Raw genomic sequence first — 23477 nt, forward strand, 5'->3', positions numbered from 1 at the left:
TGCCGTTGAAATCTATTTCGTTTGTTACCAACTCATCTCACTTTCAATTTAAGCCCTTCTCTGATGATAGGCTGACCTAGTAAATAATATTTTTCTGCAACCATTTAGGAATGTTCTCATTACTCAATTAAAATCAGCTGTGTAATGCCCAACTTCACCTCACTAGTGGGGAAAAATTCCCATTAGTGTCACTTTCTTCACTAGTGGTTTGAATAAAGTTTGATAAAAAACTTTATTGTGCTTCCTTGATATAAGAAGTTTTGTTATTAAATATTTTCTGTAAAACTTTAATAAGCTTATTTAAATTTATTTTATCTAAATAATTAAAAAACGAATATTTAAAAAATAAAATAAAAATTGAAAGAAATGTAGAAATAAAAATAATATTTTAATAAATAATTAGATATTTTTAATTATAACAGTTAAAAAGGTTATAGTGTTACCTTATAGAAATTTAAAATGGATTCTAGTGATTCCTGTTTAGTTTTTTTTTAGTTAAGAACCCTAATGGTTGCAGAAAAAATATAATATTTAACTCGAATGTAAATCGCTTCGCTCGCTCGTGCGTGCAAACCCTGCCTCGTGTGAGGAAAAGTACTACTTTCCACACTTGTTAAATAAATAACTATTTTTAGCCTACAAAGTTTCAGAAGAATAATCCATTTTTCTAACTGCGTCAATTAAATGTGTATTTAAATTAGAAGTTTGAAGAAAATGCATGCTATAACTTGATCTTATTTTTAAATCCAATTTCTAAATTCATTATTAGTAATTGATTTTTTGAGTAAAAAACAAAAAACAAAATATTCGAGTAGAAAAGCGTCATCAATTTTAAAGGATATCCCAGAGGATGATTCCATGAGTGTAAGAACTAGGTTCTTTTTTTAATCTAAATTGTCAGGATACATTTTTTAATTGCAGTTTTTCCACAGTGCTTAAATTTTCTTTTGTTCTTTGGAGAGAAAATAAACCTTCAATTTTTATTTCTTTATAGGTGCCTCATTAAGTTAAAATATTTTTAAAAAATACTGAAAAACTAAATTTTTTCCCTCTAGCTAGATATTTATTTATTTATTTTTTGTTTAAATTATATTTTTAGGTACATAGAAGATAAACATACAAAATTTTAGATTAAAAATAGTATAACACTTCATTTTTTCACAAGTTAATCAAAGAATAGGTTTTTATTTTTTAAATTTTAGAGAAAAATGTTTTTTTTAAAAAAAAGAAGTAAAACAAGTGTTTTATTATATTGCATGGATTCTTTTTATAATCAGGAGTATTAGTTATTAATTAATCATTTTCAGTTTTATATTTCATTTTTTGGTATAAAAATTCATTTTTCATAAATTTGCTAAAAGAAAAAGGTAAAAAAATATTCCTAATTCTCTTTCAAAAAAGTCACCGAATTCATACCCAAGACATTTTTTTTTTTAAATTATACTCTAACTAGTACAAAAGTAAGGGAACATCCTACCAATTTGAGATATATGGTTTAAACAATTTCTTACTAGCGCTACAGGGGGGGGGGGTCCATCCGGAAAAAATATCGATGTTTTTAGAGGCTTAGTTTAGATTTTTATGGAAAATATTTTTTGAAGACCACTTTATCATTAGTTTCAGGTATTATTGCCCTTCATGTTTCAATCTGTACACATCTCTCCACATCTAAAAAAAAAGCTCTTGAAAATAGCTGACGTATTCTATACTATAGCTGCGTAGAATCATCATCGTTTTATCCAGTTCTAAGTTTTGTATCCATCCAATTGTCTCGAACACATTTTTTTTTTATCTGATGCTCACAAGATAAGTGAGGGCGTAACAGATCAGTGACTGTTATGTGTTATGGTTTGCTAGAGGCTCAAAGGAATCAGGATTTAAAGAGAACAACTTACGTTTAGATGCATCAGCAACGTGAGGCAACACAAATCAACGTACACAACTGCTGGAATTGGGGCTAGAGGGTCCGATATGTTCCCGTATACCTTAATGTGCTTCTATACGAGTACGTCTTCTAAAATAGACGATAGTTATAAAAAAAAAAAATAAGTGTTCAAATGATGCAGACCTTACATGATCGTTATTATAGAGAACTGCTGGAATTGGGCAGAGAAGCGGTCACATATGGCGCCGACAGAGGGAAAACGTGACATAACGGATGTCAATATGTGGATTGGGATTACTAACTCCCAAGTTGTACGGGACATGTAGAAGATTACGCTATGGTTCAGAGAGTGTTTAGAAATTCAGAAGAGCGATTGGTCTTAGATTGCAAGTCCTCCATCATTTTTAACTGAACTGATTGAAATGCATTGATTTATGTTTACGAATTATTAAATAAGTTAACCTCTAAAGGTAAACAATAAACTAAGTGATTCAAATAATTTTAAACACTTCAGGAAATAATGAATTAAATTAATTGTTTTCAAGGAGAGTTAATTGTCTCAATTTCGATGTCGAAACTAAATTTAAATTTTGTCGAAATAATGGTTGAGGATCTCTAGATCCTGATAAGTAAGAAAAAAACTTCAAGGGAGATTGTTTAAATCTATATCTCAAATTAAGAAGGTGTTCCAGTCATTTGTCCACTCTGGGTAGGGTAGGATATTTTTTCTAGTATCTTTAAAAGCATTTTTTAGTCTGTTCTAACATGAAATTCAAAACACAAGCTGAAGTACGAACTTTCTTTTCCATTTTTCTATTTATTTTTTATTATAATAAAGGTACATATTTAGCTTTAAACAACATTTATTATTAAAACAAAAACAATAAGGTAAGATTTTGTTTTGCGTCGTCGTCGGATTGTGAATCGACCATTCCAGAAGTTTCCACCTAATGAACGTCCGTCCAGTTGTCCAGTCAATTACTTCGTTCTTAAAAAAAAAGTATTAAAATATTTCAAATTTTAAGACCAACGGAAAAAAGAAAAGGTTTGTTGGTAGTATTTAAGATTTTTATTGTTTTTTCTTGTTATTTCATAATCTTTGTTCTTCCCTTTAGGGTTATTCAAATTTATTTTTTTTACTTTATGGATTTTTTTTTGTCCCTCACCCCCCTATATCTACGTTTCGGACCTAGGTTTCTAAATGTAGTGATTTTGTTCAAGGCAAATCCAAAAGTAAAAAAGTTAGCATTAAAACAGTGCACATGAATGCTAAGGTAGTTTATTTTATGTGGGTTATTAATAATAATCAATGCATAAATTTATTTAATAGAAAAAATATGTTTATGAAAATTCGGAGCCACACATATACTTTCTTCTAAGTTTAATTCAGTAGCATAGTATTTGTTATTATTATAATTATTAAATAATTATTTTGCAAAAATTTCAGATTTCAACTGAGGTTTTGAAAACATCAAGTACAAAATTATGAAGAAAAGGTTCGTTTTTTCAGAGATGGGTCAGAGGAACATTTGAAAAATTAGTTTTTAACTTTTTTTTTTTACTTTGAACCATTTGGACGTTTCTTCTCTTCTGTTCGATGCAAAGAGTGGACCTTAAAAAAGACGGATCTCGTTAAGATGTTTCGGGTTTTCGGAATCATCATTTAAAAAGAAGGTATACTTAGAACCAAGTAAATCCCAAATAAGAAGATGAAGACGGCCTTCATAACTATGACCATCCAATCAAGCGAGCTTTGGAGCCAAAGACAGAATTATGCTCTCCAGGGTATTCTGAATGTTTGGAACTGCATACATGAAGAAAAAGATGATTTATAGTTCCTAGAAGTTCCGGACATCTAGAAATTTTACGCCAGTACTGGATGAACACTTAAGAAATCGTGATATAACGTGTTTGTGATGAGAAAAAAAAAAACGAATGGAATTGTGATGCTATTTTTTATAACCATCAGTGTGTTCCGATTCTTTTACGCATGGAGACACTGCCGCGTTATTGCGATAAGATCGGGGTAAACATATACAATTTTTCGGAAACTAATTTGTTAATAGATTAATAATGATAAACATTGTGAAAAGGAATTCGTTATTGTCTTTATTAGAGTGAATCTTTATCATCATCTTGGGCCTACAAAGAAGCCAGATTTTATTTAGGAAACTCAACATTATAAAATGGTAAAGAGTTTCTCGTTTATGTTGATTCCCAACTAATTTCAGTAAACAAGATTTGAACATCAGATTAAAAGAAGGATCGTCGCAATGAAATGACGCTGCTTCTCCGTGCAAATGTATTTTCGGTGGCGTGTTCTGCCTAATGCCCAAGGAAGCCAAGAACCATAGATGCTTTTGCTATTTTGCCTTTCAAAACGAGAGGTATTGCGTTATATATTTTACAGTTCTCTCTGTCCGTTGTGTAAAAACGAACCTTTTATCTTTTTTTAGTTTTTAAAATCTTCCAAGAAATTAGACAAGCTTATTTTATATAATTTGATGTTATATTTCTTATTTTATGAACAATGTTTTAAGAATTAAAGTGTTTGTTTCTATTTTTGTTTCAGCATTTTCTGTCTTGTGGTTTTGGCCCGGTGCTCAAAATTGTCCAAAATGTTAATGCGGTTCATTCATGTAGTTTGTATTTCCTATTTGAAGAACTCCCGAAGTGCTATGTCTTTTTGGCTATTTAAGGGAGAAGTTGATAAGTGTGTAAAATTAAAATCTCGAGTGAAGTGTTCAAGAAACTCACTTCTTAAAATAAGCCATCCGAAAGAAAAGCATTGCTTCCCTCAAAATGCGCACTAGGAACTGGGTTTTTCGTTAAAAAAGCTTAGTGTCAAATTTCACTCATTTTCAATATGTGATTTATGTCTACAGAAGAAAATGGATTAAGATCATTTAAAGGATCCCCTTACACTGTATCTAATATTATAGCCACCGCGCCCCTTAACGTCGTCTTTTAACGGCTCCAGAGTACCTCTGCAAAGAAGTACACTGCTCTTTGACTAGACCAATTATTTGTGCCTCCAATGGTACCTGGCCAGACCTTACTGCAACCTCAAATGATGGAACTACACATACAGCTTCCAAAAAAAAAAAGGGGAGGTTTTCGGGCAAAGAGAGGGCCGGAAGTCAAGGGATAATCACTTCCTGTAACTACATACTCCTGCAGTCCGGTTCCCACCCAAGAATTTCACATAAATACTCTCCCAAAATTAAAGAAACTATTGGGAGGTAGGATATGAGAAAGTTACGGACAACACCAACTTCTGATAAATATCTGGACTTGGCCAGGAAGCCTCAGTTTGAGCAGGGAGAAGGCAGTTAGGGTTAATGGTCTCTGTACAAAATACTCTTTTTCCAGGGATGTTCTCTTTCTTCAATATTTGTGATCTCCTAGACTCTCTTGGGAGTCATGAGATCAGCTATAGGAACTCGTAGATACGATAGTTAGATGCACATCTTGGCCAAATACTCTCCTTGTTTGCCCTTCTACTGTCACCGTTAAGAGAACAGGGTCTCCTTGAATGTAGAATTCTGATTCTCTCTTTCTCTTTTAATATTCATCTACCGCGGGCGAAGGGTACTTAAGTCACATCTCCGCTTGATCTATTCTAGGAGAGATTGTGCATCTATTCCAGATTGATAATCAGGATTTTAAATGACCCTCCTTATAGTCATTCAGGAGAAGATATTTAGTAAATTCCCTGCCTGAAGTATTTACTTAAATCTGACTTAAATATTTTTTTAAACAAACAATAGCTTTGTTTCTTTTTTTTTTCTTTTTTTGTTTTTTAATTTCGTTTCTATGTATAAAAGGGAGATTTGTTTTACCAAATCGCTTGCCCATTGGCTTGACCAATGTATCCTGTTTTGATATTTACAAAAACATGTAAAAAAAAATGTGTTATTCGTTTTATTGTTACAGAATTTTATCAAATCCAGAAGTTTTACGCCAGTTGCAAACTTTACAACAACAAATGTCTTCTAGACAACAACAAGCAGAAATGGAGGATAAAATGAGAAGATTACAAGAGATGCGTCACCAAGAAGAAGAATTTGATAAGCATCTTGCACAAACTTTACCAGTTAGTTGTTTAAGTACTTTTTATTACTAACATTAACATCAACAATCCATTATTTTTGTTTTAATTATTAATAGAAATAATTTCAATTTTATTAGTTATGTGCTGCTATTAAAATAAATAAATGGTACATTTTATACCATTAATTTTGAGTTAGTCAAACATATTTAAAAAAAATAATGGACATGATGTTAATATTGGTTATAAATGAATAATAATAAGGTATTATGACTCCTTTTTTTCTTAAAGAAACAAATATTGTGTGGTTCCTTTTAATATTTATTTACGATTTATGTTAGTCTGATCAAATATTTGTAATTTTGTTTGCTACCTCAGCATTCAATGTGCCAAAAATATGCTATTGTAGGATAGTCTTGCAAAGTTGCTACTCATTTCGTTCAATATTTTTACGTTCGACGTTATATTTTTTGTTTTGTTTGTTGCTTTTCTTGTCGTTGTGATTTCATGCTGGGCAGTTTGGAGTAATTTACTCCAAGGCTCAAAATCTACGTTGCTTATAAAGGGGTCTGATATAATCCCGGGGAAATATGAAAACAATGCTGAGAGCACGTTCGCTAATCCAGTGTATGCCCTGGTACCTAAATGAAGCTTTTTTGTTTGGCGTACAGTACCAGTAGCTCTTTCTATTCACTTGCACTATCAAGGAGGCGCCATAGAGCTGTGTTTTTATACCGGCGAACAAAAACTTGCAATATCGTCTCCCTAAGCCTACAGTTGCGACAATGACCTAAAGAGGGGTCATTTAAAATCCCTTGCTGCCATGATTAAGCAAGCGAAAGCTACCATAGCTTCCCTTTTCAAGCCTTGCGAATTTGCGTTGACGCCAGTGGTTGGGGGGGAGACTCCCGGATTTTTTACAGATTACCGTCTGTATTTTGGTTTGAAAAATAAGATTTTTTTTTTTTTTTTAGAAACCGCCCAAACTTTGCCAAAACTAATGGCGGAAGAACGAACTAGAGTTCCTGAACCGTAGTAATATTCCCGAGATGCTCATAAAGCAAATCTCTTTATCTTCCTAAATACCCACCCTTAGCTCCCTCAATCCCCTTACCATGGAATTGTGAAATAAATGCTATTTCAACTAAAAAAGTAGTGTTCAGAAATCACGTGATGGATACAATATCCTTAGTTGTGATCAAACGTGTAGGTTCTTACCTGGAGATTTTTTTTCAGGCAGGCTTTACCTCCAACTACCAAATTAGGTGCTGTGGACGGAGGCGACTAGTAAACATACTTTACTACAAATTTCTCATATTAACCATTAAATAAAATCCAAGGCTTCTAGACCGGGAATCGAACCCAGTACCACAATGCATATTAGCTTCGCAGGTCTCGCCTCTAACCGCTCGTCTACTGTGGCGCCTCCCTGGAGATTTACATATTCTTAAGTAAATTTCCAGTTGTTTGAGGTTCCAATTTTTATTCTAGACAGGGTTCCCAAAAGTTATTGATGCTCTAAGACAAGAAGTAAGCCCATTGTGCCCCCTAAAACATCACTAATGAATCCTAACATTAATTTATCTCAGGAGTGAGAAAAGAAAAGAGTTTCAAGTCTAGGTTTTGTGTTTAGTTTCCAATGTGAAAACTATCCAATTTGGGTGCATCAACTTATTAAAATGAGTTAAAATTAAGTTATTTTCTCATTGGTTCAACTGTTCTGTAGGAAACGTTTCATTTTTTGCAATCGCCAGTGTTTTTTCTTCTACCTCCGCAGATCTTGTTCCGCTTAGCTATCATGAAACGTGGTCCTTGGCCGTCTTCTGCTCCGGAATACCCTTTTTTTTGTCTGTCTAGAACCTTGTGTAGGAGATACCCCAACCAATGAAACCTTGTTATCTCATGGCCGCTACCAAATCATTGTTCCAGAAACGCACAACTTTTCTTATTAATTCACCAATAGCCCTTCTCCCTCAGCAAGAAAGACGTTTATCCTCCACGCAGCTGTAAGCCACGATTGAATTGTCAATTAACCGTACATTTTATTTTAAATCTGTGTAAGATGTTTTATTAGACGCTGTGGTTTGCTTTGATTAGTATTTTATTCTTTCATTTTCTTTTTTGAAGCTGAAATCTTTCAATTTCTTCCTCAAAATAAATGGTTGTCTTCCCCTCTAACAACATCCGTCTTTTGGTGTTAATTAATAGGAATGTAGGTTTGTAATGTTAGTACTTGCTAAGATTATGACCTCATCAATTGATTTGAACTACTGCGATATTTGCCTTCAACTCTAATTCTATTTATCCCAATTTTTTTTTTACCCAAAACACATTATTTTAGCGTATATTTTTCATTGCGGTTGAGTGTCACTTCCATAAGTTTTTGCGTAAATCTATGAATGGGCATTTTAATACACCTTGAAATTCTGTTTTTCTTAAGCCTTGTTATGGCTTTCCACTAACGCTTGATTGGGCCCGCGTTCCTATTATTTCTTTCACTGAACCCTTTCAAGGCTCTGTGAATTCAAGACGCTCTTAATCTTGAGAGAATGGCCCTCTATTAAGCACAATCCCAAAATAAATGAATTACTTAAATTACTAGTATCACGGCAAATTATTACTTTCGTCTATGAAGCGTCAGTTCTGTTGTTCCTAAAAGTTCGTTTTTTTTTGTTTAAATGTGAGGTTTACACAGTTTCAAACTCTTAGTATTCAGCACTCTTAAGTTACTAGCACTGTAACTATTGAGTGTTTTTCCAACACTGGGGTAGTTTTGAATCTGGTCAATATTTTGGTTTACGGAGGATTGTCTCAAGATTTTACCAATAAATCCACGTCTTTACACGCTTTACTATTTTATTTATTTTTTCCTTAAAATTATCAGCTGGGCAAGTATCCTTTCTCCTAACAGTTTGATTAGGCATAACTTTATGAAGCTCTAACCTGCATCGCCTTAAGCGTTTACGTGACTTCCTTTGAACATGGCTTTGGCGGTTAGTGGAGAGTCTATTGACGCAGTTAGTTTTGTAGCAAGTCTACATAGTACTTCTAGTTGATTTGACTCTAAAACTGGAAAAATTTTATGGAAATGAAGCGCCATGATTTTCCTGAACTTGATCTTGAAGAATAACGTCGATCACCACTAATCCTTTTTTTTAGTTCGAAGTACTCACAAAATTTGTAAGTTAGGACTTAAGAATTGTTGTGAGAGTAACACAGAAAGTTCAAATTTGATGGCAGCATTTCACAAAAGAACACCAGAAGTGGTAGAAATCCCCTCACTGATAGTCGTCAAGCTAAAGAGGCTCTCAGTTTGACCCCGTTTATATTTAGCAAGTCCCTGGATCCACCATTTAGTCAGGTGTTAATTGTGCACTCTACCATAGCAACTGCGGTCATACCCAGTCATCTACCCTATGCTGCTTGTGGATAGTAATAGAACTACGCAATACTTTGTTGTTGAGTTGTTGTACATATTTTCGAACCGGATCACTTTTCATCGAGGAGATGAGGATCTCCCTTACCGAGATTGTTGTGTTTAACGAATCCTCTTGGATTATAGAAAACACTGGGAGACGAGGCCGCCATTTCTTCCAGATGCTACTAATAGCACATTAGTATCCGTTAATTTACGATTATTCAGCATTTTTAACTGGACGATTCTTCATGATGCTTCGACTAACCTTCTTTGGAGAGGAGAGGTGGACGTTCAATAGTGGACATTATTTGCGTGCATTCCTTCCCTAAGGAGCCTCCGTGTATGCAGTCTAAATCTACACCCTAGACCTACGGTCCCTTCCCTCATATCAAGTTCAAATCCAACTTTATGATTACTAATTAGAGAAACACTTTTATACTCACTAATTTTCCTTTTGTTTTATTTTTTCTTACAAAAATGAAACAAACAATAAACATGTTAAATGTACAACATGTCAGGGTTGCTAGAAATACAAAAATAATTGTTAGAAAATTTGACCACGGTATACGAGTAATGACTGTGCGCGAAGTTTACAAGAATTCTAATGCTCTGTTCAAGAGTGTTCAACGGAGGTTGAGCAGGATTTCACAAAAGAACACCGGAAATTGTGGAAATTCCACTCAGATGGTCGTCAAGAAAGAGGAAAAATTAATTAGCTTGAACGGAAGTTTGAATCTATTGAACGATTTCTTGTTAGCATTCACGTACTACGTCAGGCATCGTTCAAAAGTAATTTTATTGTAGTTTAGGTACTCGTATCATTGAAATTAGTTTTGTATAAGGAAAAGTCATTTGTATTTTATTCTCCAGGGTTTGTTTATTTTTATTTATATATTCTTTTTATTTTTTTCCAGAATTTACCTTTTGCTTCCGAATGCGATTTTAAACCAAGCAGTAGTAGCGTTACTGAAAGTATAACTTCCGCATCATTGGCCGCGTCTTCACAGGGTGCTCAAGCGTTAAGTCACACGGATCCAGTTACCGGTGTTACTTTTACTGCGCCAATTACAGCTCCGCCGGTACCATTTGTTGGCATCACTGATTCTGATGAACGAACATCAGCTGCTGATTTTGATGAAAGAAGGTATGTTTGTTTTAAACTTTACTTTAAAACAGAAAAAAAAAAAACTTGTTTTAAGACTTTATAGTTTTATATAAACTGCTTGCTGAAAAAGTTGCACTAACCCAGAAGTTGTTAAGGTTGACGTTTTCCTCAGTTTATTATTTACATTAATCTAGATTTGATTTAAAAGATAAAACTATTTACAAGAGGCAAAGGATTTGTTTCCAGTAATTTTTACTACCAATCCAAAACATTTAACTTAATTGAAACTTTTAAAAATAAATCCTAAACAATTTTCATGTTTCCAGAGTACCTGGTGGAATACCAAGCGCAGGAAGTGGTGCAATATCAATTAGCGGAAGCGTTGATGAAACTTCCTGGGAGGCAAAACTTGGAAGTACAGCGCAATCAAGCGATACGCCTATAGAAATTATCGATTTAATTCGCACCGATTCACCAGTAAAATCGCCCAGCCGTAGTAGTCGTAGGAGAAGATCACCGTCGCCAAGACGCAGTAGCCGTAGATCAAAATCTAGGTCACGGTCACGGTCAAGAAGGAGGCGTTCAAGAACTAGGACGAGATCTCGATCGAGATCAAGATCTAAATCACGTGAAGACCGCGAACGAGAACGTGAAAGGCGACGTCGAGGATTACCACCGCTCAAGAAGAACCATATAGCTGGTCAGTGAAAGGCTCGCCATATTATTCAAAAAATGTTGAATTTAGAATCTTGAGAATATTATGGTAAGAGAAATTATGTTGGTAAATGATCAGAGATAAGAGTTTTTTTTTTTTTTTCAGTTTGCAGTACAACATTATGGATTGGTCATCTTTCAAAACTGGTTCAACAGGAAGAATTATCGGACACTTTTGGTGAATTTGGTGATATTGTTTCTATAAATTTAATACCTCCAAGAGGCTGTGCTTTCATCTGTATGAATCGAAGACAGGATGCTTCCAAAGCACTTCAACAATTGAAACATTTTAAACTGCAAGGGAAAGCCATCACTGTACGTTTATTTGTTGTTGTAGATTTTAACTTGAAGTTACCCATTCTGATATAGTTCTTAATTTTAAGGATATATACATAAGATCAAAGAATGACAATCTCTCCCTTCTTTAATTTTATTCAGATCGCTTGGGCTCCTGGAAAAGGAATGAAGGATAAGGAATGGAAAGACTATTGGGAAGTAGAGCATGGTGTTTCCTACATCCCATGGAACAAGATCTCTCTGGACACTGATCTGGATTTGTTGGAGGATGGCGGTGTTATAGATGAAGATTCATTACCAGAATATCTTAAAGGTTTTTTTTTTCCATCGTTATTTGTGCTTCATATTTAGTTTTTGCAATTATAAATTTCAGATCTATAAAAAACAATTTACAATTCTGCAGTTCAGAGCAGCAAAACTTGAAAGAAACTATAGGAAGTTTTAAAATTATTTAGAAGACATTAATAAAACTTAATTTAGTTACGAAAACTATAATAGAAATTATAAGTAGTTTCTGAAAACCATAATTTTTTTTTATTGTTTAATATAAAATTATCCACATCGTTGCAGATAACTGTAAAATGTTATTGGTTTTAATTCAAGTGTTTTTTTGTTACTCATCAGTGAAACGAAGAGAATTAGTAAAACGAAATTATGCCAGCCAAATGCAGCAAGCCCAGCATATGATAAAAGTGGAAGAAGAAAAAGAAGCTCTACGATCAAATGAACCGAAAGGAAGAAACGATATGGACATTGGAAACGTTGGCGGCAACACTGGCGTGCCTCCAGCTTACATTCCTTTGCCGGACAACAGTATGGCTGGCGCAGGACCTCCTACCGCACAACCACCGCCGGGGATGCCGCCTCCAATGGGATTATTACCACCGTTTGCTTTGCCACCAAGTGAGAGCACAGAGTCAAGACATTTCTAAGCACTAATTTATGTTTTTTAGATTTTCTTTTATTAAAATTTAATCTTTTGCTGTGCCAGGATTACTAGGACCAATGGGTCCAATGGGACCACTGGGCCCTATGGGTAACGTACCTTTAGGAGTACCACCTCCTCTGATGATGCCACCGCCTCCGCAACAAATGGTCGGACGTTTACCACCACCGTTTAATCCTCCACCACAAAGTAAGTATTTGGATTAAATTCCTTTATAATCAAAGGAGATCTTGTGAATTTTTCAAATTTTGAATAATCACCGACAAATACATGCTAATGATATCCTCTTGAACACTTACAAAATGTTTTAAGTCAAGCTCTGCATGCATCTTGAGTTTTTGTGAACTGAATTTCTCTTATCAAAAAAATTGTAGAGTATTCGAAACTTTAAGTAATAGGTTTTGATGGACTATAATGCCCTTTTTGGTACTAACGTTTCGACAATTCGTCAATCATAAGAGTGACTTTACTGAAGTGATTTTTCAATTTTTCCCCGATTTTTCCATTAATCGATGCAACTATTTTCTTTAAATTTCTGATACTTAAAACCCTAGCACCCTTTTTCCCAGCAAATTTTAATTGAAAAAGGTTCTCTCAAGGTAAGTGCAACCATGGTCAACCTCTTTAAATTGCCAAATCTGAAAAATGTTCACTTTTATCAGCTATATTATTATAAAAATTACCATGAAAAGCACTTAGAATCTGTAAATGTGAAGAAAGTTGTTTTATCGGTAGTTCGATTTAGGTATTTTCCTACTTAATGAAAATGTCCTTCAATGATATTCATTAAGGGTTAGAATATTCTAGTGGGTTTCTCTGTCTACTTTATTAAGAGTATTGTGATTGACAAATGTTTGGGTTATTTCGATGGGAAAAACTAGAAACAAAGCTGCCTAAAAGCGAATAACAAACATTATGCTTTTGATAAATTCAGAATGTTTGCAAAAAAAAAAGCTCAAAATTGCTTATTCCGTCTACGTATTTTCTAACGGATATGAAATGAGCTTTAGTCAAATTCTGCTGATCTGAAGTGCATTTTTCATCTTTTTTTTTACGTTTTTCTATAAGGTAGTCTTAATTATTCTCTATTAAAAAATACATTTTTCTTACGAAAAATATTTGTGGACGATCCTCACACACCTACAGTGAACTAGGAAGGAACTCTGTACGATTCTATTATCTACATAATGTTGAAATGTATTTGTAAAGAACTGATTGAATACTAAGTTAAAAGATAATCTAGAAAAATCTTCACAGTCCTGAAATACAAATGGAAGATAATTTGCTATACGTAAATTGATTTAATAAATCAATGCAGCCTCCAATGGATTGTTACCACCGTTTGCTTTGCCAACAAGTGAGAGCACAACCACCACATTTCTGTTCATACAAGATTTATTCTTTTTCCAGTGGGACTGATGCCACCCCCAACTATGGCTACTGCAGATGGCATGGACAAGAGCAAACTAACGCAGATTCCACCGCCTCCAACGCCAGATACTTTCCCTGAACTGTCGTCAATGGTGAATCCGTTTGGGATACCACTTCCTACGATTCCAAGTAATTGATTTTTACTCTTTATTATTATTTTTATTAGGATAATAAACAGTTTGTGATCATAATACTTGACCAATAATATTTTTATCACAGACTTTGGCAATACAAACATGATGCCACCAACCCAACCTCCAGTTAGCCAACCGTCAGTTAGTAAAATGTCCACAGATATGGAGGTAGACGTTAAGCAGTCACCTCCGGAGATAAAAGATGTAAAACCGCTAGTGTGAGTAGCCTTTTTCTATTATTCATTCTTTGACTAATAAAATTCTTGTGTTTAGAAAAATTTGCTTTAATATTTTCTTTTACTCTCGAATAAATTTTCATCATTCTAAATTTAAGACTCCAAAGGGTGGTTTTTTTTCGAGGTAACGTCAAAATTCTCTCTTCTTTAGATAACTTTGTAGCTTGTTTTTTTTATAATAATTTAAACTGTCCAGTAGGACAGTTGTATAAGGGTTGATCGTCAAAAACTGCACGAAAAAGCGTATCGTTGAAAAACACCCAACTTTGACCATTTTTTTTCTCTTTCTCTATAAAAGATAAATTTCCCAAATTTTCTTTATAATATAGGTCAAATCCTCTTTTATAACTGTAATTTTTTACAACAACCCAGATCTAATAGGTTGCGAGAAAAAAGTTGCCGAAAGTTAGCAAAAACGGCTTTTTCAAAAATTGTTCTTGTTGTTGTTGTTATCTTTTTTATAAACTAGTAAAAAAAGAAATAAGTATCATATAAGACAAGTTTTTTTGTCTCTTCTATAGTGGAAGTCATGAAATGACGAAAAATAATTTTTTATCAAGAGTAAATGCTGAAATTAATAATTTTTTTGGAAACACAAATCGAATAGATTTTGAACAAAAACCTATTTTATCGCCAGTAGATATTAAAATCAAAGAAGATAATAATGAGGTACAAAAAGAAGTACTGTTAATTTCTTCAACTGGAAATATACTGAGTATGCTTAGGTAAGTAATTTAAAGTAAATAACAAAATGGTAATAAGTGAGAATTTTTTCATTTTACACATTCTTCTCTTAACTGATATTGATGTGGCAGTTAAGTTGATGGTTTTTAACCGTAAATGGAGAATTTCCACTACAATTTACTTGATTTCTTTTCTTTATGAGCAGTATTTAATTTTCTTCCATCTTCAGTTCATTTTAGTTTAATCTATTTTCTGTAGGGAATTTTATTTCCCAAAATTGAAAAGCTTCTTTCATATTATTATACCTTGTGACTTGTCTTCTTGAGGTGATAGAAGCTTAAAAACTAACCGGAAGTTAATGTCATCTCATGTTAATGTCTCTCTGTTTGGTTGGGTATACAAATTTTCCCAGGAAACTTCATTTCAACGGAGTTCCTAGAGAGGATGGAGATTAGTCTTTCCTATCTTATTCAGTATATTGTACGGTTCGTTAATGAACTTCGAATCTAGAGGGATCGTATAAAGTGGTGGCTGTAAAGTCTAGCTTCCATAGGCAGTATTATTTTATCGCGTGGGCATAGTTAATATTGAAGCAAACTCACTTTTCAGGAAAAACTATCATGTTTCAAGAAAATTCCCCATTAAAGTTAATAAGTACGTGAAGTGCGGTACGAGACTGTCTTAAGAAAATGTCTAGTTTCTCCTTGGGTTTACCCCACTTCTTTCTTTATCTTAAGTCTCAAATGCAGCTGCTCCCAATTTCTCCAAAATATTTGGCAGAATGACATTCTTTAGTTTTACTAATGGGGTAGGTAACTTTCATTCATCAAGTGAGATTTTTTGGATATTACGGATTACGAAACAAGTATACGGTGTAAGTCATTTATGTTTGTCTCCTTTTAGAATTGTTCGTCTTTGGACAATTATGAATATTAAGCAGCCCGATTCCGGGATTGGATTTTGTTAGGACATATGCTTGATTGTTAGGATGAATGGATAGCGTAGAACTAAGCCCCCCCTTCCCAACACATATAAAAAATATATCATATATAATTGTTTTATTTCAAATTTAACTGGCATTCTGTATTTTAACAGAGGAAATACTGCGCCTGATGCATCCTCAATGAGTGATAACATTATCGACAGAACAATCAAGGAACTTGACAGAAGCAGTTCGACTGTATCAGGAGCTGGCGGAAGCTGCTCTGCAAATACAGGAAGCAGTTCTGCTGGTGGTGGTAACACTAGTGAAGATGCTGGAGGAGGAGAAGGTGGCATAGGAATAAAAGATTGCGATTGGCGGGAATCATCACCTAGGAGACGTGATCGGGGTGAACGAGACGAGAAACGTAGAAGAAGAGATTCACCGCCGTCAAGAAGGGATGATAATAGACGTGGCGATGACCGAAGAGGTGGCAGTAATGATGATCGGAGGCAGACGGATGATAGGAGGAATGAAGATAGAAGAGGAACACCTGGAGATCGCAGAACACCTGGTTCAAGATGGCAGTCACGACAGAACAAATGGCAGGATGAGAGAGATAGGTATGTTTAGTCATTTCACACTTCCTAGAGGGAAACTTTATCCTTTTACACCATTAAACTTGACTCGAGAAGAGTTTTTCTGGAAAAAGTTGCGCATAAATTCTAAATGTTGACCCCCACTAACAAACACACGTACTATTTTAACAATTTTTAAAAACCGGTTTTTCGGATCTCCGAACGAATTCTTCCGATGCTGATTCAAAATCTAAAACTTGCTTGATCACACCACCTTTTCTAAGTATAAGAGAAGGTAAAAAAAATCGGATGTAACTCAAGCGTAATTTTTAGCGATAGAAAAATCGCGGGACTTAGAACCAATAATAAACTTTAGAGCGAAATCAGCTAATCGAAAGATGGAATCGATTTATCAGTAATTTGTGACTGTGATTTTCTTTAAACTTTGCGTTTCACTGCACTCTTGTGGAACGTTTTCTCTGTAAATTAATTATCGGTCATTCCGGCAAGAGAAAGTCATGAGTGTTCGCGTAAGCTATCTATTTAAATTATGTCATATTTGTTTTTAAAAAAATAAATAAATTGGTTATGAAATAAATTAATAAATATGGTGCGTGCTTGCTTTAGACGTGACAAGAGGAGTTCCAGTCCGTACAGTAGTAACCGACCTGACAAAGATGAACGTCCACCACTACTTTCTCTGCCGATCAAGGAACAACACTTCCATCAAGGAGGACCATCACCACATCACGAGCAACCGCATTTCAATCAGGGCGGCTCTGTATCGCACCATGATCAATTTGCACAAGGCGCTCCATCTAAACATCCAGATCAGCATTACCATCAGGGTTCTATGGGACATGAACAGTACCCACAAGGACCTCCGCCTAAATCCCATCATGATGGACACTATCAACAAGGACCACCGCCTCTGGTGGACCAACAGTATTCACAGGGTCCAATGCCACCTCATTTCCGGCAGCATGAACAATTCGATCAGCATAGTCCACCGTTAGGTACGGGAGAACCGTTCTCTTTCTAAACTTTCATAATTCATCTCCAGTTCATATTAACTTTAATAATGTATTTTTACATTGACCAGGTTATGGTGGTGGAAGATATTCTGAGTCAGAAAGAGATGAAATGATGGGTGGCCAGGGTGGTGAATTTCCGCCGAGGGGTTTCTTCAACCGCGGCCACGCTAGGATGCCTCAAAGAAGCCCCAGGCCACTTCTACGCACGCCTAATGGTAAATACTTGTGCCCACTACAATAAGTTTTATTGTTTCTAATGTAAAATTTCTCTTAGTTATCGCAGTTTCTGGCAGTGAACATCAAATTTCTGAACTTTTCCTTCAGCAAGATAAACACAGAACAGTTATAGTTTCTCGGAATTGCAAAATATGCTCTTTATTTTGTGTACAAAATCCCAATATATTAGAATTAAACATTATAATATTAAATGTTAAATTATGTTCCAGGTCCAATGTTCCCACCTAGAGGTCCACCAATGGGAGGCCCGCCTTGTCCGCCTCCAATGTCAATGTCATTGAGGGGCCATAGAGCTGGACCGCCAGGTAAGATATTGCCAATCAACTCTGAATCTTCTGTATGTACATATATTTATTTTACCTCGAGTCTTTTAGTTTATGGGCGGGCGATTAGACGCCAAAAGTACACATCGACCCAAAAGATAGCACAAATAAGTAGATAAGACAAAAAAAAGTAGCTGTTTTAGAGGCTCTTTGACGCGTGTAATCGAAAGATGAGTTCACACAGTGGTCGAATTTCAGAAAGAAAAAAGTCAAAGGAGGCTTAAACTTAGTATTTCGATTCTGGCTTTAAGGCTTATTGCTGATATTGAAAATAATAATCCAGGATTTCTCTCATGTATTTAAAAAAAAAAAAAAACGAGGTACCAGAAGACGTGTTCATTATGTTCCTGCTGGCTTCAGTCCCAACACATCTGGTGTCTGGAAGAGAGAGCTAAATAAATTTCTTCATTGAGCAAGTCTGTTCAATCTTATTCCACATGCCTCCTAAAATTTGGAGCTCCCACATAACAAGGGTTTGCCCAAAGCCTTGATTGTAGAAAAATGAATGTATACTAACCTTGCGAATTGTAGGTTTGTTTGTAAATAGTAGTTTATTTTCAAAATTCCTTTTATATATTTTCAGGAAACAGAATGGATGGTCCAGGTTTTATGCCACCACGTGGATTTCCACCTCCGGGTCTTCGAGGACGAGGTGGTGGTGGTGGTGGAAGATTTTCATCCGGGGGTAGAGATGAATGGGAAGGACCACCACGACGACGAGGTTGGGACGAATTTCCACCAAATCTCCCAGGACCGGGCAGTCTTATGGGTGGGCCTCCTGGCCACTTAGGACCACTACCGCTTGGAGCACATGGTGGTGGCCCTCCTTCGGGACATTCAGGTCCGATGCATTCAGCTTCAAAGAGTATTTCAGGAACATCTGGCAGTGGAGGATTGCCTAGCCTGTTAGGTTCAATGAATCACTTGCGACCACCATCTAATAGCGGTGGAAATGAACGTCGTAAGTCCAGGTGGAGCACTCCTGAAAGTAAACCGCCACGACAGCAATCACCCACTGAAATGAACTCAGCGGATGAGAAAACAGGAGATTTCAAGGCCGAGAAATATCCAGATCTAGTGCCAAAAGAAGAAACCGAGGTTAAACCTGCAAAACGTGAAACTTCTTTTGAGTCACAAGAGCATGAAGTAGGACAACCAACTACATCAGCGTTAGCTTCAATTAAAGAAGAACCAGAGTATAGCAAAACATATGAATCACAGCAAAAATCTGCGGACATTTTTGATTCACAAAATGATAATAAAGCCTATGTTCATGAATCAGCCATTAAAGCTGACAAACATGAACTAGAAACTGGTTATGATGAACCAGAAAAGGCCATGTTTTTAGAAAAATCAACGACAAATCTTATGGACGCTGCACCACCAATCGTTGAAGGTATACCCCTTGATGAATTCAACCGAGGAATGCCTCATTCTCAGGAATTACCAAGGAGGTTGTCGTTTGACAATAATTTCAGAAAATCACAGGATGATCCTGAAATAGAAGATAAAATAGGTGCAAAAAACCTTTATGGTGATGAAATTTTACCTATTACTTTTGCCGCTCACCCGCCTCAGAATGTAGCTAAACAAGAGATGATGGAAGAGAAAAAAAGTGCAGCCGATATAACTGAATTGAGTACTACTGCTAGTGATGTTAGATACAGTGATGTTGAAATGAAAAACGATGCTCCAATATTTGACATAGGAAACAATTCAGAAACTAATGTTACAATGAAGAGCGAGGAACTAAATACTGCTGCAGAAGAACAATAATTTATGTTTCTTAATCGAAATAAAAACAAAGTTTATACAAAACTTAAAAAAAAAAAAAAAAAAAAAGTCAAAGAAAACGTTTTTCATTGTGACCTCATAGCTGTGAAAGTTCATCGGCAGCCTTGTGACTTCTAGTCTTAAAGTTTCCCAACACCTCTTAAAAATTTTAATTGTTTTAATTTACTTATATAATTTGGTTTTTTTTGTTGTTTTTTTTAAATAGCTCTCATTTTTAAAGGAAAAAAAAACAAATGTTATTTAAACTAAAAATCTAGTTTTGATTCATAAAAAAAGAAGAAACACAATTTTAAATATTTTTTTGATCGTGCAACATATCTTTTAAAGCTCAACCTTGCCTTAAAACTTTGTTATTTAAACTCTTAAGAAGAACATAAAGCTAAAAATAAAACAAACAAACAAAAATGAATATCTTAAGAAAAAAAAATTGTTTTATTCTCATTTTAAGAAAGAAAACTTAAAAAATAACCTCCAATTTACAGGTTCGATAAAAAATCGAAACCAACAAACAAAATTAATCGATCAAAATTATTTATTTTAATTAATAGTTTTACCATTTAAATTTTGTAAAGTCCATTTTTTTTTTTTTTTTTTTGCTTTGTTCTACTTTTCGGACAACTTTGATGTTCCTCAACAAGAAAAACGGATAATGTCAATAACTACTGTTCTAATGTTTTACCTTATATCGACGCACAGGATGGTGGCAGAAAATAGTTATGTACGTTCCCATTGGTTTTGGTATGTCTTTATTTCCTGAGAAATTTCCAACATAAAGTCTTTGATTAGGTACATTTCTCTCTCTCTCTTTCTTGACAAGCAGAAAGAGGACTTCTATTCCATTTTTTGTGCTTTTTCTACGCTGCTGATCTAGTAAATAGAAAGCATCTTACTTTCTCATGCTTACTACCTCATTTCTTTTAGCAAAAAAGCTGCTATGTCCAAATATCCTTGGAAATTTCAGGAAATTTTCTCTTAACAACTAGCAAAAGAACTTGAATCGTTCGCAAATGTATTTAGTAGTATTTAGTTTAAATTGTTGAATGAAACTTCTTCAAAATGCAGAGGAGTGCTGAAGTGTAAATAAAAATGGAGAACTGTTTTTTTTTTTTTGTAATTCCATTATTTGCAGTAAGTATCCTTCAAAAATGAAGTCTGCATGTAATTCTCATTATGTGCTACTAGTTCGTTGTCTAAGAAGACATAACGTCCTTTGATTTTGAAGCTTAAAACAATTCTTAGCTGGGAAATATAAATCAGACCTTCCAGAAACATTCAGACAGCCTTCTGTTCCATCTTTATGCTTACATAAAATTTAATGATTGTAGTTCTGTAACAGTATATGGCAATAAGATTCAGTGTCACCTTAAGGCATATGGCATCTTTTTGCTTTTTCCTCCCGATTCTCGATCTCTGTTCTTTTTTTTTCAATTTCTCATAGCCCAGTCAATAATTCAGCCAACCGTTTACTACATTAGGAGGTTGTAAAAATTTTAGACGCGAAAAGCTAAGACAAAAAGAAAATGAAATAAAACCTCCTGCACCAATTTTCAGCTGTTTTCTTAAAATTTATTATTTATATTTATCATCCTGAGAATCATGCCGCGATTTATAAGTTTACCATTACAACCTAATACTCGTTTCTCAGTAAATTTAACCGTAAAGTTACTTTGTTAAGATTGTTTGGCTCCACAGTTATCCAGGTATTTAAAGGTTAGTAGTTAACCTATACAATTTGTAATTAATACTTATTTGAAATATGTCAGTAGATCGTTTTCATGTTCAGTTCTTGATGAGGAGAAAACAGTAAAGTCCAAAACGCAGAACAATTTTATTTTTTTTAAATAGATGTTTATTTAATTTAATTTTTAATGAACCCATGCCAACCATTCTGAAAGAAATAAAAATATCGACCTTATTTGTCTGTATGAATTCAAAAAACAAAACAAAAATCAGTGGTAAAATCAAAAACAAAAAAATTAGTTTAAAATAAAAAAACTCATGATAGTTGTAAAATAAGATGTAATTAAAAAGATTTTTACTTTTTTAATCACAAAAAGATCACATTATATTAACTTCTATAGTGTATGAATTAAAAAATGACTTTTGTTTTAAATTTTAGAAATATATATTTTGGGTTAAAATTTAAGCAATCTTTTCAATTGTGTCCAAGTTGAGAGATTCATGTTTTTTTTTGTTTTTTTTTTTTGACAAATCTATTTTGTCCATATATTGTAAATAATCTTATTCTGTCTTTATATAGATGCAAATATGATAATATATATTTTTTTTTCTTTTGTTTTTATATAAATAAATATATATATATATATATATAATTTTAATTATTATTTTTTTTTTTTACAAAGTTGATTACCAAGTTTCTGAGAAATTTAATATTTTTTTCTTGCTAGAATGAAAGAGAAAATAAGAGAAACTTTAATTGTTATTAAACAAAGAAAACAAACAATACTCTTCTTTTTTTTTAGCGCAAATGAATTTAAATTATTATAATAAAGGGATGTGCCTCCAATGTTCTTAACTATTAAGTTCAATAAATTGTAAATTGAACTGTGTTTTAATTCTTTCTTTTATTATTATTATTTTTAAAAATTTTACAAATTTGTTAATCTTTTTTTTAAAAGTACTACTGTAACTAGGAGAGTTTGGTTGGAAGGCACGTATTGAATTCAAATGTAATTTAAGGAAGCCTATTATTACAAAAACTGACGTAACTTTGTGACAAGATGTTCACTTTGGTAATAGTTTCCGTTTCAATAAATAGCTCTGAAAACCTTGTACTAAATGGTTAAAGCGTTTTTTTTTTTTTTTTCTACTTAGATAAACAGCACTTCCGGCTTTTGCACACTTATCCGTGTTCCTGAGGCTTGATTTGATTTTATTTAATTTTTTGAAGAGAAAATGTTCTAGTTTTGGGTGCCATGTTTATTTTGCTCGCTTCAGCTCACTTAATTCACGGCTTTTAAGTCTGCAGTTGTTTACTTTCTTTTTTTTTGTAATTGAAATGTTGATACGAATGATTTTTTAGAGTAGGGGGCGGGTTTTACGATGCAACTTTGTAAGATCTATTGTTACTTCTTACCGATTCTTAGCCTAGAACCAACACAGCATGCTTTCCAATTAGAGAAAACTTGTGAATCTGTGTGGGTGCTTGGAAGGCTATGTTTTTTTTCCAATAATTTCTTTGAATGATGGTAGTTAATTAGGAGGGGGTTGGATTCCTTCATTTCCCCACAGAATCTGCTAGGTGCTCCTTTTTCAAGTGCCATCTGAATCTAATTTGGATTGAAGTTGTGTACGAATATATTTATTGCTTAAAAACTAAAATCCATCTCTGTAACCATCTTGTATGTTAATTCTTGGTCTGAAGTTCTAAAACCAAATGCTTATTCAACTGGAGTGCTTTATCGTTCCCGAACTCCTATTCCTAGACAAAACAGACTTACCTGTTCATCTTCCACTTTCTCACTTCCAATATTCTTTCAATGGTGATCCAATTTAGAAGTCGTACTCCTGGTTTCTATCTTCAGACTTCTAACCTTTCATGACTTGAGACTAGGCTCATGGAAATGTTTTTTTCCCTCTTCAAGGATTCAAAAAATTCAATCACCACTTTCTCTACCCTTACTAACAACCTGGTACTTCATCTTCCGTATGATATACACTCACACAA

The 23477-nt window shown here is 34.1% G+C and overlaps 1 protein-coding gene across 2 annotated transcripts in view; it reads left to right on the forward strand.

The window, feature by feature from the left end:
• The window catches only part of Isha (Insulator su(Hw) mRNA adaptor), a 33397-nt gene extending 13549 nt beyond the window's left edge, over nt 1-19848 (forward strand). The window contains exons 8-22 of one of the 2 annotated variants that reach the window (XM_074113539.1): nt 5822-5981; nt 10269-10498; nt 10786-11159; nt 11280-11488; nt 11612-11783; nt 12095-12373; nt 12462-12605; nt 13827-13976; nt 14067-14199; nt 14739-14942; nt 15997-16446; nt 17029-17417; nt 17504-17650; nt 17882-17977; nt 18579-19848. In XM_074113539.1, coding sequence (XP_073969640.1) covers nt 5822-5981; nt 10269-10498; nt 10786-11159; nt 11280-11488; nt 11612-11783; nt 12095-12373; nt 12462-12605; nt 13827-13976; nt 14067-14199; nt 14739-14942; nt 15997-16446; nt 17029-17417; nt 17504-17650; nt 17882-17977; nt 18579-19771 — 4330 coding nt within the window. In that variant the 3' untranslated portion in view covers nt 19772-19848. The remainder of the gene's footprint in view (nt 1-5821; nt 5982-10268; nt 10499-10785; nt 11160-11279; nt 11489-11611; nt 11784-12094; nt 12374-12461; nt 12606-13826; nt 13977-14066; nt 14200-14738; nt 14943-15996; nt 16447-17028; nt 17418-17503; nt 17651-17881; nt 17978-18578) is intronic. The other variant, XM_074113616.1, reaches the window with a different exon arrangement.
• Nucleotides 19849-23477: the final 3629 nt, after the last annotated feature.

This window comes from Rhodnius prolixus, unplaced genomic scaffold, assembly GCF_049639745.1.
Source record: "Rhodnius prolixus isolate KJV_2025 unplaced genomic scaffold, Rpr scaffold_1, whole genome shotgun sequence".
NCBI lineage: Eukaryota > Metazoa > Arthropoda > Insecta > Hemiptera > Reduviidae > Rhodnius > Rhodnius prolixus.